This window comes from Labeo rohita, chromosome 17 (genome assembly GCF_022985175.1).
Source record: "Labeo rohita strain BAU-BD-2019 chromosome 17, IGBB_LRoh.1.0, whole genome shotgun sequence".
Classification (NCBI taxonomy): Eukaryota; Metazoa; Chordata; class Actinopteri; order Cypriniformes; family Cyprinidae; genus Labeo; species Labeo rohita.
The window spans coordinates 33,677,634-33,695,148 of NC_066885.1; the positions used below are offsets into that span (position 1 = coordinate 33,677,634).

Sequence of the window (17,515 nt, forward strand, 5' to 3'; positions counted from 1 at the left end):
TGCGAGACGTAAACTTACATTTTGAGACAAAAAGTTTGCAATTGACTTGGGTTTTTCTTTTTGATTCAGTGGCAGAAACACGCTTCCATAAAATCCTCAGTCTACACTGAAAAGAAAAAAAAATCAGAGATTGCTAGTAAATGTAACAAATAATTACAAAGAAGCAGCAAGTCACACACTGAGCTAAATGTCTTATCTTATTATTAATAAGTTACATTTATTAAACATTTTTTGAGTATTGTTTATTATATTAATGTTGCTGCCATTTTATAGACTATAAACAGTGGTAGTAGAACAGTGGTATTACTAGCTACGTTTCCATCCAAAGATGCAAATTTAACTTATGCGCAAAACTAGAATATAGCATAAAACATTTGTGCATAAAGCACTGCTTCCATCCAACGAGACAAAGAGAATCGTCACTTCTTGATAAACTTGCACTAAATATCACTAAGAAAACTAGGAGAAGCCACTGAAAATAATAATTTTCATATATATATGAATTGCTTGCACCTCAGGGTGAGCAGTAGGGATGTGACGGTGCGAGGAAATTTTGCCACCGGTTAATCGACGTGTGACAACACCAGTATCAACCAGAGTTTTTCCATGCTTTCTTTGTTTTTAAATGCCCGTGCACATTTTACTTTCAGTTTCAAATTAGCGGCAATTCTGCGCCAATTGATTGAATAAACAATAAAACAGGACAAACTCACTTATATTAAACATAAAATGATTAATTTAAAAACAAAACGAATTAAAACCAAATAAATAAAAAACTATATTCTTCCATTGAGATTCCAAAATCACCTTTTTGGAAAAGTCACATGACTTTTTTAATGTGCATAGAGGAATTTATTCTGTAAAAGTGTTTCCATCGTAGTTTATGGACATTTTTCTTAATGGATGAAAAGTTTAAAAGTTGTTTTAATGCGCATTTTTAGAATTTATGCGCATGTTTGTGTTTACATTCAGAGTTTTTTTCTCCTTGCCTTTACCCAATAACAGTGCTACATTTCAATGATAGTGAGCTCAGGATTCTCTTCTGTTGTTTCTGACTTACTCAACTTCCTTTGAATCAGAGTTCACAGAAACACACACACACACACACACACACACACTCTTTGCCGCAGAGTTTCCTGATGCGGGTTGGAATTCATTAGTCCGCAGTGACAGCGAACAGTCGAGGCCCTGAGGCGCTCCAGCACACCAACAACATCCATCCCCTCCACCATGATTCACAGTTGGAAGGAGTCTGTGTGTTGGCACCGGCTGGGAGGAAACGCCTCCACTTGACTCACGGCCACCTCACACTCATCGTAGTGATAGTTTTTGGAGAGCAGTGGTTTCCTCATGTTGATCATAGAGAGTTTAGGAACACAGGTGTTATCAATCACAAGCAGGCAGACCGTATAAATACTTCAATGTTGGAGAACCACACTTCTGACTACAGCCGTGAAGTCTGGTCCATTTAGCAGCTCAATCTAGACAAGAACCACCTACTAAAGAAAACCATAAATAACGCTGGGTAAATGTGAAATCAACAACTTCACAATAAAAGACCAATGTAAACAACACACTCAGTTGACGCCATATTTTAGGACTGCAAACGGCTACACAGGAAATGCAAAAGGGAATCAGTGGAACATGGGAGTAGACCTTGAACATTTAATCCACATTTCTGTCACTTCAAGTAGAGCTGCACAATCAATTAAAAGAAAACCAAAATGATCTCCATTTCTGCATCTGCTTCTGAGTTCTGAGTCACTTCAATATGTATTTGGAAATGCAACATGAACCAACCTTCTTCCCAAACTTGTAATGGAAAGTGCTTATCAACAAAATAAAAAAAAATGAAAATGAAGAAATTAAGACAGCAATAAATATTAGTGTTGTGATTTACAGTTATAATGTAAAATTATTATTATTAATCTGTATTTTTAATGATTACATGACTTATATTGTGCATAAAAAATATTATTTTTCAAATACTTGATTTTTTATTTACAGAGTAATATTACTTAGTAATTTTAATAATAATAAAAATAATTTATAGTTATATTTATATAATGATACATTTTTTTGGTCAAATTGTGCAGTCCTACAAACAAGCACAAACTGTATTTTTTTTTTTTAAATCACAATACATTTTTATTAGATGTTTCCTGTCCGAACTGTGCATAGGATTATTACATTCAATTAGAACTAGAACCAAATCCAAAAAATAAAAAATAAATCAAATAAAAGAAAAACGAAACAAATAATCACTAAAAAAAAAGAAAAGAAAAAGAAAAACTCAGAATATAATACTTTTAATAAAATGAAAAACTGAAATTAAATAATATTAAAAAAAAAAAACACTGTCTAGCTGTCCAGTTGCCAAGGCAAGATTTCTCATTTCCATTAAGTTTAACCTGATGTACTAATATAACTGCAATCAGTCAATCAACACTATTTTAAAAATGCTAATTTAAAAAACACAACAACAACAAAATTACAAAAACTAGAACTAAAAAAATAAGAGAAAATGTAAATACAAAAACAGAATTCAGAAAAAATGCGAAGTATCTTAATTACGCTAAAATTCCCATGCAACCCTAAATTCAAACCCTACATTTATTGAAATGTATTAATTCAATAAATGTGATTTGAGAAATTACTCATGCCTGTAGTTCAAAGGTGTTGGAGAACTTATATGCCACAGTTAATTATCCAGTGTTGGGAGTTAAACATGCTAAACATGATGGTGAAATAGCACTGAGATGCGGCGCAGTAAGACGTTACCTGATAAGCAAATGAATGTGGTGTAGTCACCGGGGCCTCCGGTAGCTAAAAACGGGATCTTCTTCTTCGTCCTCCTCTTCACCTGCGCGGCTGAGAGGAGCCTCTCATCATTGGGAATAAAGATCGCCTTGTTGAGGGCCGATTTGGCACTCATTGTAGCCGATGGCGCAGGCTGGGTGACAGCAGGGGTCTCTTAACACTGATGAGAGAAACATTGAGACAGTCAACATCTAACAGGACACCCTTTATACTGTATGTGACCTGGAGATGCAAAACTTTTTCTTGTATAGCACTTTGCACAATATGTATTGTTTAAAAGCAGCTTTAGTTGCAAAGTTGTGACTGACTTTACAACGATTTGTGACATTTTCAAGTGAAATTACTTTTTGTCTTCAGTAGAATATTACAAAAAGATTTTTAGCTGAAACTGTGGTCCTTGGTGATTCATACAATACAAGTCAGCGGCTGCCAATAATACAGAGAGAAAAAAATCATATCAAGGAACACAGAATGAATACCTGTGGCTCCTAATGATATATTGAGGTCTTATGAAGCGAAACAATTGGTCTGTGCAAGAAAGTGAACATTATTACAACATTATTACCTGTAATCTTGAGCCTTAGACAAGCGGTCTGGAGTGATGTCCGGTTCATGAATGAATCATTCTTTTGAACCGATTCTTTTTTGACCAGTTCACCAAATCGGACTGAATCATCTGAAACAGTCTGCGATTTAAGCAGCACCAATCTACAAGTTACTCAATCAAAACTCACTTTCAGGTGCCTGACAGTCACTCCAATTCAAAATGAGCTACATTAGCGGTGTATATGATCCTATAATGAATGAACTGATTCAGTGCTCCAGTTCCTCCAGCAGTCACTGAACTGGTTCGACTCGGACCAAAGAGCCGCTGATACGTGTATACGTGAACCAGGCCCTTCGATGAATTGGGCAAATTAATATTTTTAGGTTTTCTCACTATTAATGTAAAAAGTAAAGTTGACTAAGAGTAGTTTATTAACTTCATATGCTTTAGACATGCAAAACATCCATGTTTCACATCATTACTTGGTGCTTTAATAATATAATTGTGTATATGTTACATAATTGCATGATTATGTAAACAAACTAGTGAAATAAACCAGTTTACTGAGACAAACTATCCGAAAGAAAAACGCTGTGGCGATGGATTTTAGCTAATATGTTGTTCAGCTTCTTGCACAGACCAATCGTTTCATTTCATAAGACCGCAATACATCGTCAGGAGTCACGAGCATTAATTTTGTCTTGCCTATACATACTTTTTTATTCTTACTATTATTATTATTTTTAACTTTCAAAGGGCCGGTTGGCTTGCATTTTATGAATAATAAAGACCACGGTTTCAGCTAAAAATCTTCTTTACTGTTCTACTGAAGAAAAAAGTCACACATACATCTTAGATGACCTGAGGGTGAGTAAATTAACAGCAAATTTTTGGCTGAACTACAGTTCAGTATCATTGCTTTAAGTCAGGGGTGTCAAACTCAGTTCCTGGAGGGCCGCAGCCCTACAGAGTTTTGTTCCAACCCTGCTCCAACACACAGACTATGCAGTTTTCAATTAAGCCTGAAGGACTTGATTAGTTGGATCAGGTGTGTTTAATTAAGGTTGCATCTAAACTCTGCAGGGCTGTGGAGTTTGACACCCCTGCTTTAAGTGATGTTTTTATGTCTTCATCTTCAAGAAGGGCATTTCAAAATTCTGGGGGAGATTTTCTGTGAAGTACACTCCTAAATCTTGATGTTTCTGAGTATTTCCACACTCGCATGGCATGCTGACAGTGGACTGCAAGAATGTCCAGTAGTCAGCGGTTATCTTTTTGCTCTATTGACACAGAGATTGTGGACTCCACAGGGTTGTTGCACAATGTAACTAGGTCACTAACGTGTGGACAGCTTCCAGATGAGAGCACATGTTGACACTAATGCCATTAGTTTGATGGTCTGTACATGAAACTATCAAATCACCCATTTGTTCCAAACCCTATAGTAAACCCAATGCTCAAAGCAATTGATTGCATTAAGTAGTAAAAAATTAAATTTCACAAATTAGTTCAAAAACAAGAGTAATTTCTCTTTGAGTTCACAAAACTAGAATTGCTTGTTGTTCTGAGTTCACTCAACTTATCTCTTTAAATTTGCATGAACTTAAATTGAGAAAAAAGATTATGCCTATTATCACCGCATGAACGCAATAAGTATTATCTTTGAAAATCCAAGAACATAAAAGTTAACATTTAAAGGGATTGTTCACCCAAAAACAAAAATTCTGTCAGACTTGGTTCCCCTTCACAACACAATGGCTCCAGCAACAATACTGTTGTTGAACCTGACTGTGCTAGGAAACTTAAACTAAGTGAGCGGCCAGCCTCTCTGAGTAAAATACGGAAAGATCAGTGGATCTGAACCTTGACTTTGCTTTGCAATATGAAAAACCCATGATAAGCTAACTTTCCTAAAGTACATCACTGGCCCAAACAAGACGTGTCACTGTTTACAACCAGTCTTAACATGCATTTTAAATGCGTCTTCTGTGAGCAGCTGCGTTGAGATTTCATCTAGACCCTCCCTTCATATTTCTTCACATTCTACATCAGTTTCACAGGACCGCAAAGTGCGGCTCACAAACAGGATTGAATAACTAAAGCTGTTACACTGTTGAAGAGTGAACAGGAAAGAAGTAAATGGAAAGGATATGAATGGCATCATCAATTTCCATCATAATCTGTGTGTTTTGGCACAGCACAGCAAGGTTTAAATTGAGTGGTTTTTTTACGTTTCCTTAAAACAATTTCCCATAACTCTCACAAGTAGGTGGTCTGTTGTAGCTGTTTAAACACGTTTGACCACATGAGTGTCTACAACCTCTGGAAGTGATCAAAAGTAGACAAGGTAAAACCCCATTTCAGACAAACTTTTTTTTAAGACCCTGTTTCCTCCTAATGTTGTCTTCCAGAGGTTTGTGATAACATTAATCACAGGTGTAAACAGGGCTTCTGAGTGTCAAAAGGCAGATCTTTAAATCTTGCAGAGGGCATCAGGTGGCTAAACCATACATTCTGGCATTCATTTAGTTTAAGACTCAAGAGTTATAGTGTAAATAGCAAAAGATTCAAAACCCACAACTATATTATCAGAGATGGATAGTAATGAAGTACAAATACTTCATAGTAGACGTAGATTTTTTTCTGGTATTAGTACTTTACTTCACTGTTTATTTTTCTGACTACTTTTTACTTTAACTCATACTTTTTACATTTTCAAACCAGGCTCATTACTTTAGTTTAATCTGCATTTGGTGGATCACCATTCAATAACAAATCTCTTATAAAACGTGGATCGTTTAGTCTTTCCGCGTCTCAGCCAAACGGTTTCTATCAGCGTAATCATTGCAAGTGACTCGAGAATGGAGTGGAAGGGCCCGGGTGGATCAATAGAGGCAAAACTACTGACCTGTTCAGGACTTCTCGTGCAGGTCAGTTTCATCTGTAAACAGGCTGCTAAGAGTTCCTATCAGTTTAATGCTTAACTAAGTAAACCAAGACAAAACTACAGCAGTAGTACTATAAACAAAACTAAACTAAATTACTATCATCACTCAAAATACTCTATGCTAATGGACATCATTATTATCAACTGAAAATTTACAGTAGTAATTTAGCAAACAAATATTATAAAACATTGTTTTCTAATACTTTTAGAGGGAGCTAGGGCAGATAACAACACAACCCTTTTGAACATTAAAACTAAAATCCATGGTTACTATAGTTAAACCATGTTAACCACAAATGAATCATGGTTTTTCTACACTAACTATAGTCTAACCATGTAAATTAAAACAGATTGTAATCAATTCGCCAAAAAAACAACAACAAAACAAAAAAGAAAACATGGTTTCTATACTTTTACTGTAATAAAGGATTTTTTTTTAAGGATTTTTTTGTAAAGATACGATGCAACGATGTAATCATTATTGTACTAATTTTGACATTTAGGCAATATAGAAAATATAGTTTTCTTAAATCTGTAGTATTTTAGCCGTTTTAAGATAAAACAACAACATGGTCATTATGTGATACTTAAAGGGGTCATCGGATGCCAAGTTGATATGATTCTTAATGAAAAGTCTATAATATACTTTGGTTAAAAATTCTCAATGGTTGTGTAAAACAACACCCTTTTTACCTTGCCAAAATGAGCTCATCAAAATCATCAAATGCAAAAATCATCTCATTCTGGTCGAGGCTGCTTTAAATGCAAATGAGCTCTGTTCGCCCCGCCCCTCTCTTCTCTTTGAGGAGTGACATGCTGCTCTGAGAGATTGTTTACTTTAGCTGCATTTAGCGCGTTTAGCCCCAAAACTTGCTAACTAGCACATTATTAGGAAAGGCGATCGCAAAGATTCATAAAAAAAAAAAAAAAAACCCTTATATTCACTTCTGCTGTAAGTGAAGCTGGATCACGAACGATTTGTGCGTACATAGACGGATATATGTAGATCGGGAGGCGCATTCCCTTCACAAACAAATGTAATCTACTGCATCTTCAGCGGCTCAGATGTCGGGAGTAAATGACGACCACTATGTTCATTATTACATCCAGTAACACAACACATCAATCGCTCAATCTGAGATATTCTTGTCTAATTTACATCCCTGCTCCAGCATTGAAACAAAGGGGGCGGACTGTTACAGCTGATCTGAGGTAAAATGCTCATGTCAGTCAACTATCGTGGGAGCGGCCTCTGTCTCAGGCATCTGAGAATGGCCGATTTGAAACGATTTGAAAAAGGGAATATTATTTTTACAGTTTAATTATTTTTAGCATTATAGGGTAAATTTGTACATACACTGCCAACACACATTAATGTTCAAACAACATGTAAAAGAGAACTTAGCATCCGATGACCCCTTTAAAATTGTTACTGCAAATAGAATATAATAAGGTGGTGGTTTTGCAACAAGGTGGAGACAGTTCAGCTCATAACAGTAAATGGCTGATGGGAAAAGTGACAAAGTACAAGAAAATTAGTGAAAAAAGGAAACAAGCACAAAGTGAGATGCAGAGAGATATCATGGAAAATAAAGAGACTGAAAAGGAAAATGGAAGTGAGGGTGCAGTTCAAGAGATTTTCTTATTTTTCATGGCCCAGCCTAAGGTTTTAAACATTTATTTAAATGTGAAGGCCATACAAAAATAGGGTTTGTCCATGGTTTCAGAATTTGTTGTGGGTGTATGGGATGGCCTGGATGAGTGTGCGATTTCCTGTCCTGAAATTTTGTCCCAGTCCGGCCCTGTTCTACATGGTGGTTGTTTAGCCTTAATACATTCATTAGCTAACAAATTTTAAATGTAAGTTATTTTGTATTAATGTGTCAAGATGATTTGAGGTCCAGTTACCAGCGTGACACTAAAACTGGTAGTAGTAATGTGTCGTTTTTACTTAAGTACATGTCTGAGCCCATACTTCTGTACTTTAACATGAGTTAGTATTTTTAAACATGAATATCTGTACTTCTACTTGAGTAAAGGATGTGTGTACTTTTGCCATCTCTGTATATTATGGGCGGAGGGGTGAGGGAACTAAAAAAAAAAAAGGCCAAAAAAAATAATTAAGGCATTTTGAATGATATAATGATGTAATGATATAAAATGAAATAATAAATGATCTGTGGGATATTTTGTGCTGAAACTTCACAGACACATATTGTAAAAAGGGGCATAACTGGTGTCCTTTAAATAGTTGACACATGGTTATATTTTGGGGATCAGATGACAGAAGAACTGGTTCTTTAGCGCTGTCACATGCATGCAGCAGAATTTTGTCTTAGTTCACTTAAAACGTGCATTAAGAAAACAAAAGTGCCACTGGTTCACCTTTTTTATTTGTGCAATTCCAAACATCCTTGGGTGTTCATTTCAAACAATTTCCTTCTTTCACCTGAACACATGCAGGAAAACATGCTGAACAAGCCAATAGTAGTCCTGAGAACTGCTGTAGTTCACAAAAGGAAAAAAAAAAATGCATTTCACATTTGAGACATCATGGGCACATTTAGGACTCAATGGCTGTTTCAAAATGTGGGTGGTAAAACAATGTACTGCTGTCAATGGAGATTCATTAGGAGCTCTGTTTGTGTGCCATATATGAGGGATCATAAACGATTTGAAGAGCATTTCCAGTCAGTCATTTCAGTTAGAAGGAAGCTGCCTATGTAGAGCGGCTCTCTGCATTTAGGACAGAGCTCTAAATCCCCTACATACTGTATTTCAATCACTGGGATCAATGGGAGGTGTACTAACAGGAGCCTGATAATGGCTTTTCAGTGGATCGCTGAGTTGGATATTTGATCAATATAAAGCAATAGACAACAGTAATATCAGTAGTTTTCCTCTTTCTGGTGTAGAGAAGGATGAGCAAAATTTAGAGTCAGACCAAACTCAAGTTCATTTAAAAGAGTTATTGTTGGAGAGTAGACAAACAAAAGCAACATGTTGCAACTGTTGCTGTTCTTGCATTCATAATGTATGAGCATAGAATACATTATAAATGACACTTGTTTTTGTTTTCAAAGATAACTTTGCATAAACATTATGATATTAATCTAAACTGTTAGGAGTTAGGACAGATGGCTATCTTCAAAAACCTTTAAGAACCAAATCCAGGTATACTCGCACACTCGTGCCAAAGTTTGAGGACACACAGGTGACAGTGGCATACAAACAAATTCAGCCTGTCAACAGTCATTGTGGACTGGCATATGGGAGGCTGCACAAATTTATGATCGCTTGTATAACAGAACAAAGAGCCATAGTTACAGTCACAATGCCTGGGAAGTGGCACAAAGCTGCTGTTAGTAAGCAACAGGCCTGGAGGACATGCTTTTATTTGTCATCTAAAGGTCAGTGCTGTTGTTGTCTTCTTGGCATGCTGTTGTCTCACTTAAATGAGAGACAAACGGCTTTCAGAAATCTAATTTGCTGTTTTTCCACTTGATGTCAAACTGGCCCGGTTCTCTGCACACCCTCAAAACACGTTATGGCTACGTTCACATTTAGTGCTGGGCGATATGGGCAAAAAAATTATTACGATAATTTTTTTTCATATCAGTCGATATCGATAATTATCATAATAAATGTCAAATCTGTAATTCTTTCAAGTTTAAAGTCAGATTTTTGCTCCAAAGTGAAAGTTGTAGAAACCAGACCAATAATTTTCCTTAACAAAATAAATATCTAAATAGAAAAAATAATTTCTGCATGTTCTAATAAGTTATATTGTTTCAAATGAAGAAACAGGTTTGGGTTGTCTGCTAATAATAATAATAATAATAATAATAATAATAATAATAATAATAATAATATCTTTTTTTTTTGTCTCTGAGCAGATGCAGAGGTAAATTTTTGTTCATTATCAATCAGTAACATCTGTAAAAATTGTAGCAACCTCAGTTTTATATGGTTACATTTATTCTGACCCAGGTTTTTTTTTTTTTTAAGCATTGGTCTCCCATAATAGCAAGCATACATTTTAAATCACGATAAACACAGTTAAAACCACACATAATGGTACCTCAATACCATGGTAAAAATAAAACTACATGGTTTCATAGGTAGCCTATTTGTATGAAAAACGGTAGTCTAAAAACATTCAGTATAAATGCACACATGCTATAGCTTAATCACAAATACACACATACTATAATTATATACCATTACTCCTGTAATAAAATTCAGTGTGAATATCCCACATTGCTGCCACAATGTGCAGTGAGTGTTACTACAGTAAATCCATGGTAAATGTTGGCAATGTGTGAAAAGCCTTCTGACTGTCTCGTTGCACACAGCTTTAAACTAGTTTGAATCACAGAGTCATTTGTGTTCATCGCTTAATTCAAGTGTTTCATAAACGGTCCGTGTGGTGCGATTCAAATGAGCGCTGTTTCGTTCTGCTTTTGGCACATAAAAATTATATCGAACATTTATCGAACTCTTCATATGGTTTTATCAAAGAAAATTATATTGCGATAATTATCGTTATCAAATTATTGCCCGGCCCTATTTACATTGCAGGCAAATGTGACCCAAATCCATTTTTTTTCTTTGCTCACATGTGACTTGGATCTGTTTTTCTCAGCACAGCACAAACCACATGAAATCTTATTTTTTCAATTTCTATTTGTGCCACTTCCAAATGTGGTACTAAATACAAGTCAGATGTTTTGTAATGCAACCACAGTCTGAACAGTCAAATCAGAATTCATGCGGCCTTTACGTTATGCGTGATCAAGATTCCTCACGATTCTGCGCTCATGGGAGTCACTTCAAAGATTTTACATGCCCAAAGTTATCAAGACAGTTGCGAAAGGTAGTCAGTGGAAGTGTGATGTGTCAGAACTCAAAAGTATTAAAGTGACAACACTATACACAAGCAAAACATGAACGCTTGTATCGTAAAAGTTTCAAAACTCTCTTCTGTCACATGCTTGTCTTTATTTTTCAGATTGTCTGTGCATAATTTTGCTGACTTATGCAGTAGATCACACTAATGATAAATGCATAATTGCTTACAGTGGAAATCTGATATTGGCCACATTTAAAACAAATGTGAACAGTTATACAAAAAACAGTGGAATTGGGTGATAAATAATAGTTCACTTAAATAATCTCATCCTATAAATTTTGTCTCAGAAAGTAACATTTTTACAGATGCATATGCAATAAGATCAGCTACAAAAAAAAGTTGCCAATGACATTTCAATGCTAATTTTTCACTGCATGTCAATTTAATGAAATATGTTTAAAGATTACTGGACTCTGGCGTGATGAGTATAAGGGTGGATCTTCATTTGATTTTAAAGAAATTGTGTGTGATTCTGGAATGTCCTATTTGGCATCATATACATATGATTTGAATTTTGTGAATTTTACCGACAGAAAGATTAATTTCATACAGTTTGTTATAGGTATAGTCCTATAGATTAAATATTCAAGTAAACCAAGAACTGAAGAAATGTATACCTTCAATGCAAAGCAAGAAATGCACCAATACTAAATTTTTCAGCTGACATTTATAGCTGATTATTCAGAATGACATAAGTCAAAATCTCTCTCTAATGCTGAGACTTTGTCTCTTATCACAAGTAACGAACCACAAAGCTCTTTGCAATCACTGGATGGGAGGCGCATTACAAATAATGTTTTGCAGGGTTGCCAGATCCCAGGAAAATTTCCAGCCCAAAGCTTACACAAAACCCGCCAAAAAGGAATGGAAATTAGCCCAATTTTTGCCCTGTCCAATCACAGCTGAGCTTTAGTCCATTAATGTCCTTTAATATTTATTCTATGTTTTGAATCTTTTAAGACTTGTTTATATGTAGTATGTGCATATTAAATTAATTAATCTGTATTTTATTTATTTTTTATTTTATTTTTTTTATTTTCAGCACTTTTAATAATAAAATTTAAAATTAAGGTTGGGTGATATTATGAAGAAAATATATTACCAGAAATATTATGACATTTTTTTTCCCCGTATCATATCAATATTTATCACAATAATTATTTGCCATTATTTTGGAAGGAAATGCTCTGAGAATTCCTGTGAACTTAACTTGTTTTTAAGCCAACTTTTAATTTAGAGCCCCATAAAATTTACTTTATTTTTCCCTAAATTCTGTGTTATTCATTTTATTTATTTTGCGTTTCATGATTTAATAATTTATTATGAAAAATTCTGTCTAATGAAATTGGTAAATACAACTTTAACAATTTAATCAGTCTTTTAAATTGAATACAGTATATAACTATGTTTAATATTAAAACATGCATGAAAAATATTTGGGTTGAATGGTATTTCTTACAAATAATAGTAATAGTATTAGCCCATTATTTTGAGAAGTACATTTTACGATAATATATTTCTGTTAAAATTTCTTCACATTTGTTGTGAGGTTTTTCAAATGATACAGTGAAAAGCTCTCTCGGAGATGAAGTTCATAAAGTGCGACGCAACACTGCAATCACCGTGAGCTTCACGTGTGTGAGTTTGTGTAATAGACAGTACTACTATTCTTTTTAGACAGAGACACGAAGACCGTGCAGACTTAATAAGCGACATGCTTTGATTGGCTGTTGTCGTTTATTTCTTCTGTGTAAAAATCTGTGCTCTGGGTGAAACTAACGTAATAGGTTGTGATGTGACATCCTCTCCATTCTTAAATTGCCAGGTATATAATCCAAGTATAATACACATTAGTCAGAGGATCTATTTTAATATTTCAACTGCTTTTATTGGCTAATACATTGGTGCATCCTTAAAAAAAAATTCAAAATCTACCAAATGTATATATGAATGTAAAATAAAAGGCAAAATAAAGCTGAAGACAGTGACAAAATTGCCAGTAGGGTGTCCATTTACAGTTAGTCACCAACTCAAGACAGGAATCATAGGAAAACTGAAGCTGAACCAACTACTGGACCTAGAAACCACGCATGTCAAACCTAAACATAATAAACCAAGAGAAAACTAAAGACGCTCCAGGAAATGTGAGTCACCTACTAAAAAAAAATACATTTACAGAACACATTAAACTCAGTTACATACACATATTAAAGAACAGGACTAACAAGTTAATTTGACCTCTGACATGCAACAAACAAATGAGAGACAGAAGAGTTGGATAGTGAAGCTAAAGCACTGTTTGTCTCCCATCAGCCAACTGAGGCTGTAAGGATTTTACACCACAGAGCGGAAAATATGACGAGCAGCTCCAGAATCCAGAGTACAGGAGGAAAACACATGAAGCTGACGGCCTGTGACTGACTGAACTAAACCCTAACAACCAATCAAACAATTGATTCAAAACAGACGATTAATGGCACAGGAACAAAGCATGAGTAATCATTATCTCACTCATGGATGGAGGATTCTTTTATTTTCATTGTTTTCATTTTAAAATGATTTATTTACTATAATTTTTCTTTTTGATCATTCAGTTTAACACATAGGAGTTTGTGAAACAGTTTAGGAAACGTTGAATCATCACAGATCTGATATACTTCACATTTTTACTCATTCAGAAATGAGCTTTGCTTTTTCTCTGAATCACTCTCAACTACTCCTCTAAAGAGTTACTGGAAATACCACATAAATGTCACGTTAAGTCAACCAGCTAAATTTACGCTCATATAATTTCTGCGATATTAAAACACACTAATGTTCTGCAGTGACAGATTATACTTATGTGGTATCTCTGGACAAACTGAAAACATCTGAGAGGAATATAAACCCTTAACACAGGCAGGAATGGCTGCTGTTCACGTTCAGCTGGTACATAAATACAAGGGCTGTCCATTTGGTGTGGTGATTCAGCAGTAAGTGAGAATTATTACCAAGAACCCAATGGGCAGCCATGATTCAAGAAGCCTGATGTGGACTTTATTATATTTAGACCAGAGTTCCTGAACAGTCCCGTCATAAACCCTAAATCAGACAAGAAGCACGAGGAGCCATGTGAAAGAATGAAAAGGCCAACTCAAGCAGCTTTAATACCGTAATAGACTAGGATTGATAGTTCTGGACTTTCTTTCTATATACATGCAAACTTGTTTTTATCATCAATCAAATAATGCCGTAATTCTTTGCTTTACAATGTAACGCCGGAGTCCAGATAAAAAAGGAACTACCAATTGTATTTTGCTTGGATAATGACTTTATGACTTCTGTATCAGATTTGTTATTCTGACCTTTATTCAGAATATCAAATTGGAATGTTACACAGAAGAATTCATGCTCTATTTTGACATGAAAAAGAAGAGAGTGTATCACTCAAATGAACATGGGTGGTGGATTATGGAGAACAAAATAAGAATAAAACGATTTAACTACATTTGTACATTGAATATACTAAAAAAAAAATAAAAAAAAATTGTCACCACAAGAATTACCTACTGTAGCCAAAGCACACTAAACTCATTTAACCTCTTCCAAGGCCCATATTTACAAAATACAGACTTCTGGGAATCCATACTCTGGTCTCAAGAGACCATGTCAATCAATCTGGATCCAAAAGCATCTAAAATGTTGTGGTGTTGCTAGAGGAGGAGTACAGTGAGAAGTGCCTGGTACTCACAGTGACGTTCAGTGGTAGTAAAGCTCTATAGAAGAGATGTCTGAGTGCTGAAGGTCTGAGGGAGTTGTGCTTTATCAGTGCTGTCATGAATTCACACACCACTGTGTGATGTAATACAAAAAAATGAAACTGATGCTATCCTCCCCTAATTCCCTGCATTATTGGGCATTTTTTCAGCATGACAATGAACATATTCATTCTCCCAAGATGAAAATCCAGTGGACATGTATTTCACTCAGTCTTAACACTCTTGAGCAGCTGTGGGGGATTCTGTAGAGATGAGCTGAGCAAAACTCCCCATTAAAGACCAGGGCATTTAAAGGGGCTGTTTTCCAAGAGTTAAACAGGATGGATGTGATAATTTGTCATGAACTTGTACACTCAGTGCCAAGAAGGGTCAGAGCAGTTCTGGAGGACATATTAGCATTAAAATATTATACATTTGCTGAATTAAATCTAGGGTGACACATTTCTGCAATCCTTCTTTTAAACAAAATTGGTTAATTTACTTATCTTAAAGAAAATATTGGGATATATTTTGTTGTTTTTATTAAGTATATGTTTAATACATTTAAATTCTGCCATCTTTCCATGAATTATATTAGTGGTAATTAAGAAAATACATCTTTTATATTTATTTAGAGGGGGTGTACTCATTTATGAAGTGCACTCTGTCTGCAGTGAATGGGTGCCGTCAGAATGAGAGTCCAAACAGCTGACAAAAACATTACAATAATCCACAAGTAATCCATAACACTCCAGTCCATCAGTTAACATCTTGAGAGGACAAAAGCTGTGCGTTTGTAGAAAAACAAATCCATCATTAGCAGGTTTTAACTTTAAACCGTTAAAATACGAGTCCATGATCCATAATAACACTTCATCCAGTGAAAAAGTCCATTTCCTGCTGTCTCTCACATCAAAATCCACCCACATTTAAAGCTGTTTTGTTTTTGCTTGTAAACGGTGCTTAAATATGTGCAGATTTCTCTCCTGACCGAGTCCAGACTACTTTTCCACTGTGGAGGAAGCGTTATTAAGGATTATGGACTCATATTTAAGCAGGAAGCAATAGTTTGAAGGTAAAAACGTCTTAATGATGAATTTGTTTCTTACAAACACACAGCTTTTAGTTTCTCAAATCATTAACTGATGGACTGGAGTGGTGTGGATTACGTGTGATGTTTTTATCAGCTGTTTGGACTCTCATTCTGACGGCACCCATTCACTGCAGAGGATCCACTGGAGAGCAAGCGATGGAGTGCTACATTTCTCCAAATCTGATGAAGAAACAAACACATCTACATCTTTGATGACCTCAGGGTGAGTACATTTTCAGCAATTTTCATCTGTGAGAAAACTATTCCTTTAATTAACATTGATCAATGCACAAAGTTTATCAAATGTGGTCAATGGAAATTCAACTGTGCTGGTTTGATGCACAAGAACCAGCGACATTTGTTATGGGGCGTCCTGCACATATGCTTGAGTTGCCTTTAGCCATATTCAAATGACATGATGTGGGTGAGTAAATGATGAATTTTTATTCTTAGGTGAACTATGCAATTTCTTTAAGTATATTAATGCATGTCTTTTAATCTTTTTCAAAATTACACAGTTACACCTCAGTACAATGTTGTTCAGTTTTCAGTTTGACACCAAACTATCACTCTAACTAAATTCAAACTGATAGTGAGACTACAGTAACTTTCACTGCCAAAAACATAAGTTAATCATTATTTTACAATTTCACACACACTGATTTTGTCACACCAAATTATATTCAGCTTTTTTGCAGAGGCTTGCAAATTATAATGTAGACACAACTCACCATGTGTTTTGTGGGTAAAAACCTTAACATTTTTACAATTGTGAGTATTTATTTGTAAACCCACCATGTAGGTATTTTCTACACATGTAGAATTTAATTTGCGTTGCAAATCTACACTCGACACTTAGCAGCGTTAATGCAGCATTTCACTAAATGTTTTCTGTTACTGGTCACAGCAGAAATGCTCTATTCACAGTTAGCAATGATGAATTCTTTCCACAGGCTAATATGTCAAATCTCAAGAGGTCGTGAGAAATATTCGACTGGTCATGTGAGGCTACTGAGATGAATGGGGGTTTCAGTTAGCATAATTTGAAACGTTTTTATAATTTTCTATTCATTGCATGAGTTCAAAATATATATATGTGACCCTGGACCACAAAACCAGTCCTAAGTAGCGCAGGTATATTTGTAGCAGTAGCCAACAATATATTGTATGAGTCAAAATGATCGATTTTTCATTTATGCCAAAAATCATTAGGATATTAAGTAAAGATCATGTTCCATTAAAATATTTAGTAAACTGCCCACTGTAAATATTTCAAAACTTTATTTTTGATCAGTAATATGCATTGCTAAGAACTTCATTTGGACAACTTTAAAGGTGATTTTCTCACTATTTTTGTTTTCGCGCCCTCAGATTTCAGATTTCCAAATCTCAGCCAAATATTGTCCTAACAAACCATACATCAATGAGAAGCTTATTTAGCCAGCTTTCAGATGATGCA

The 17,515-nt window shown here is 35.1% G+C and overlaps 1 protein-coding gene across 3 annotated transcripts in view; it reads right to left on the bottom strand.

The window, feature by feature from the left end:
• stxbp6 (syntaxin binding protein 6 (amisyn)) overlaps nt 1-17,515 on the bottom strand; it is a 47,288-nt gene that overhangs the window by 28,789 nt on the left and 984 nt on the right. For 2 of the 3 annotated variants that reach the window (XM_051133410.1, XM_051133411.1), the window contains exon 2: nt 2,782-2,980. In XM_051133410.1, coding sequence (XP_050989367.1) covers nt 2,782-2,935 — 154 coding nt within the window. In that variant the 5' untranslated portion in view covers nt 2,936-2,980. Of the gene's footprint in view, nt 1-2,781; nt 2,981-14,956; nt 15,022-17,515 lie in introns of those variants that run through there. The other variant, XM_051133412.1, reaches the window with a different exon arrangement.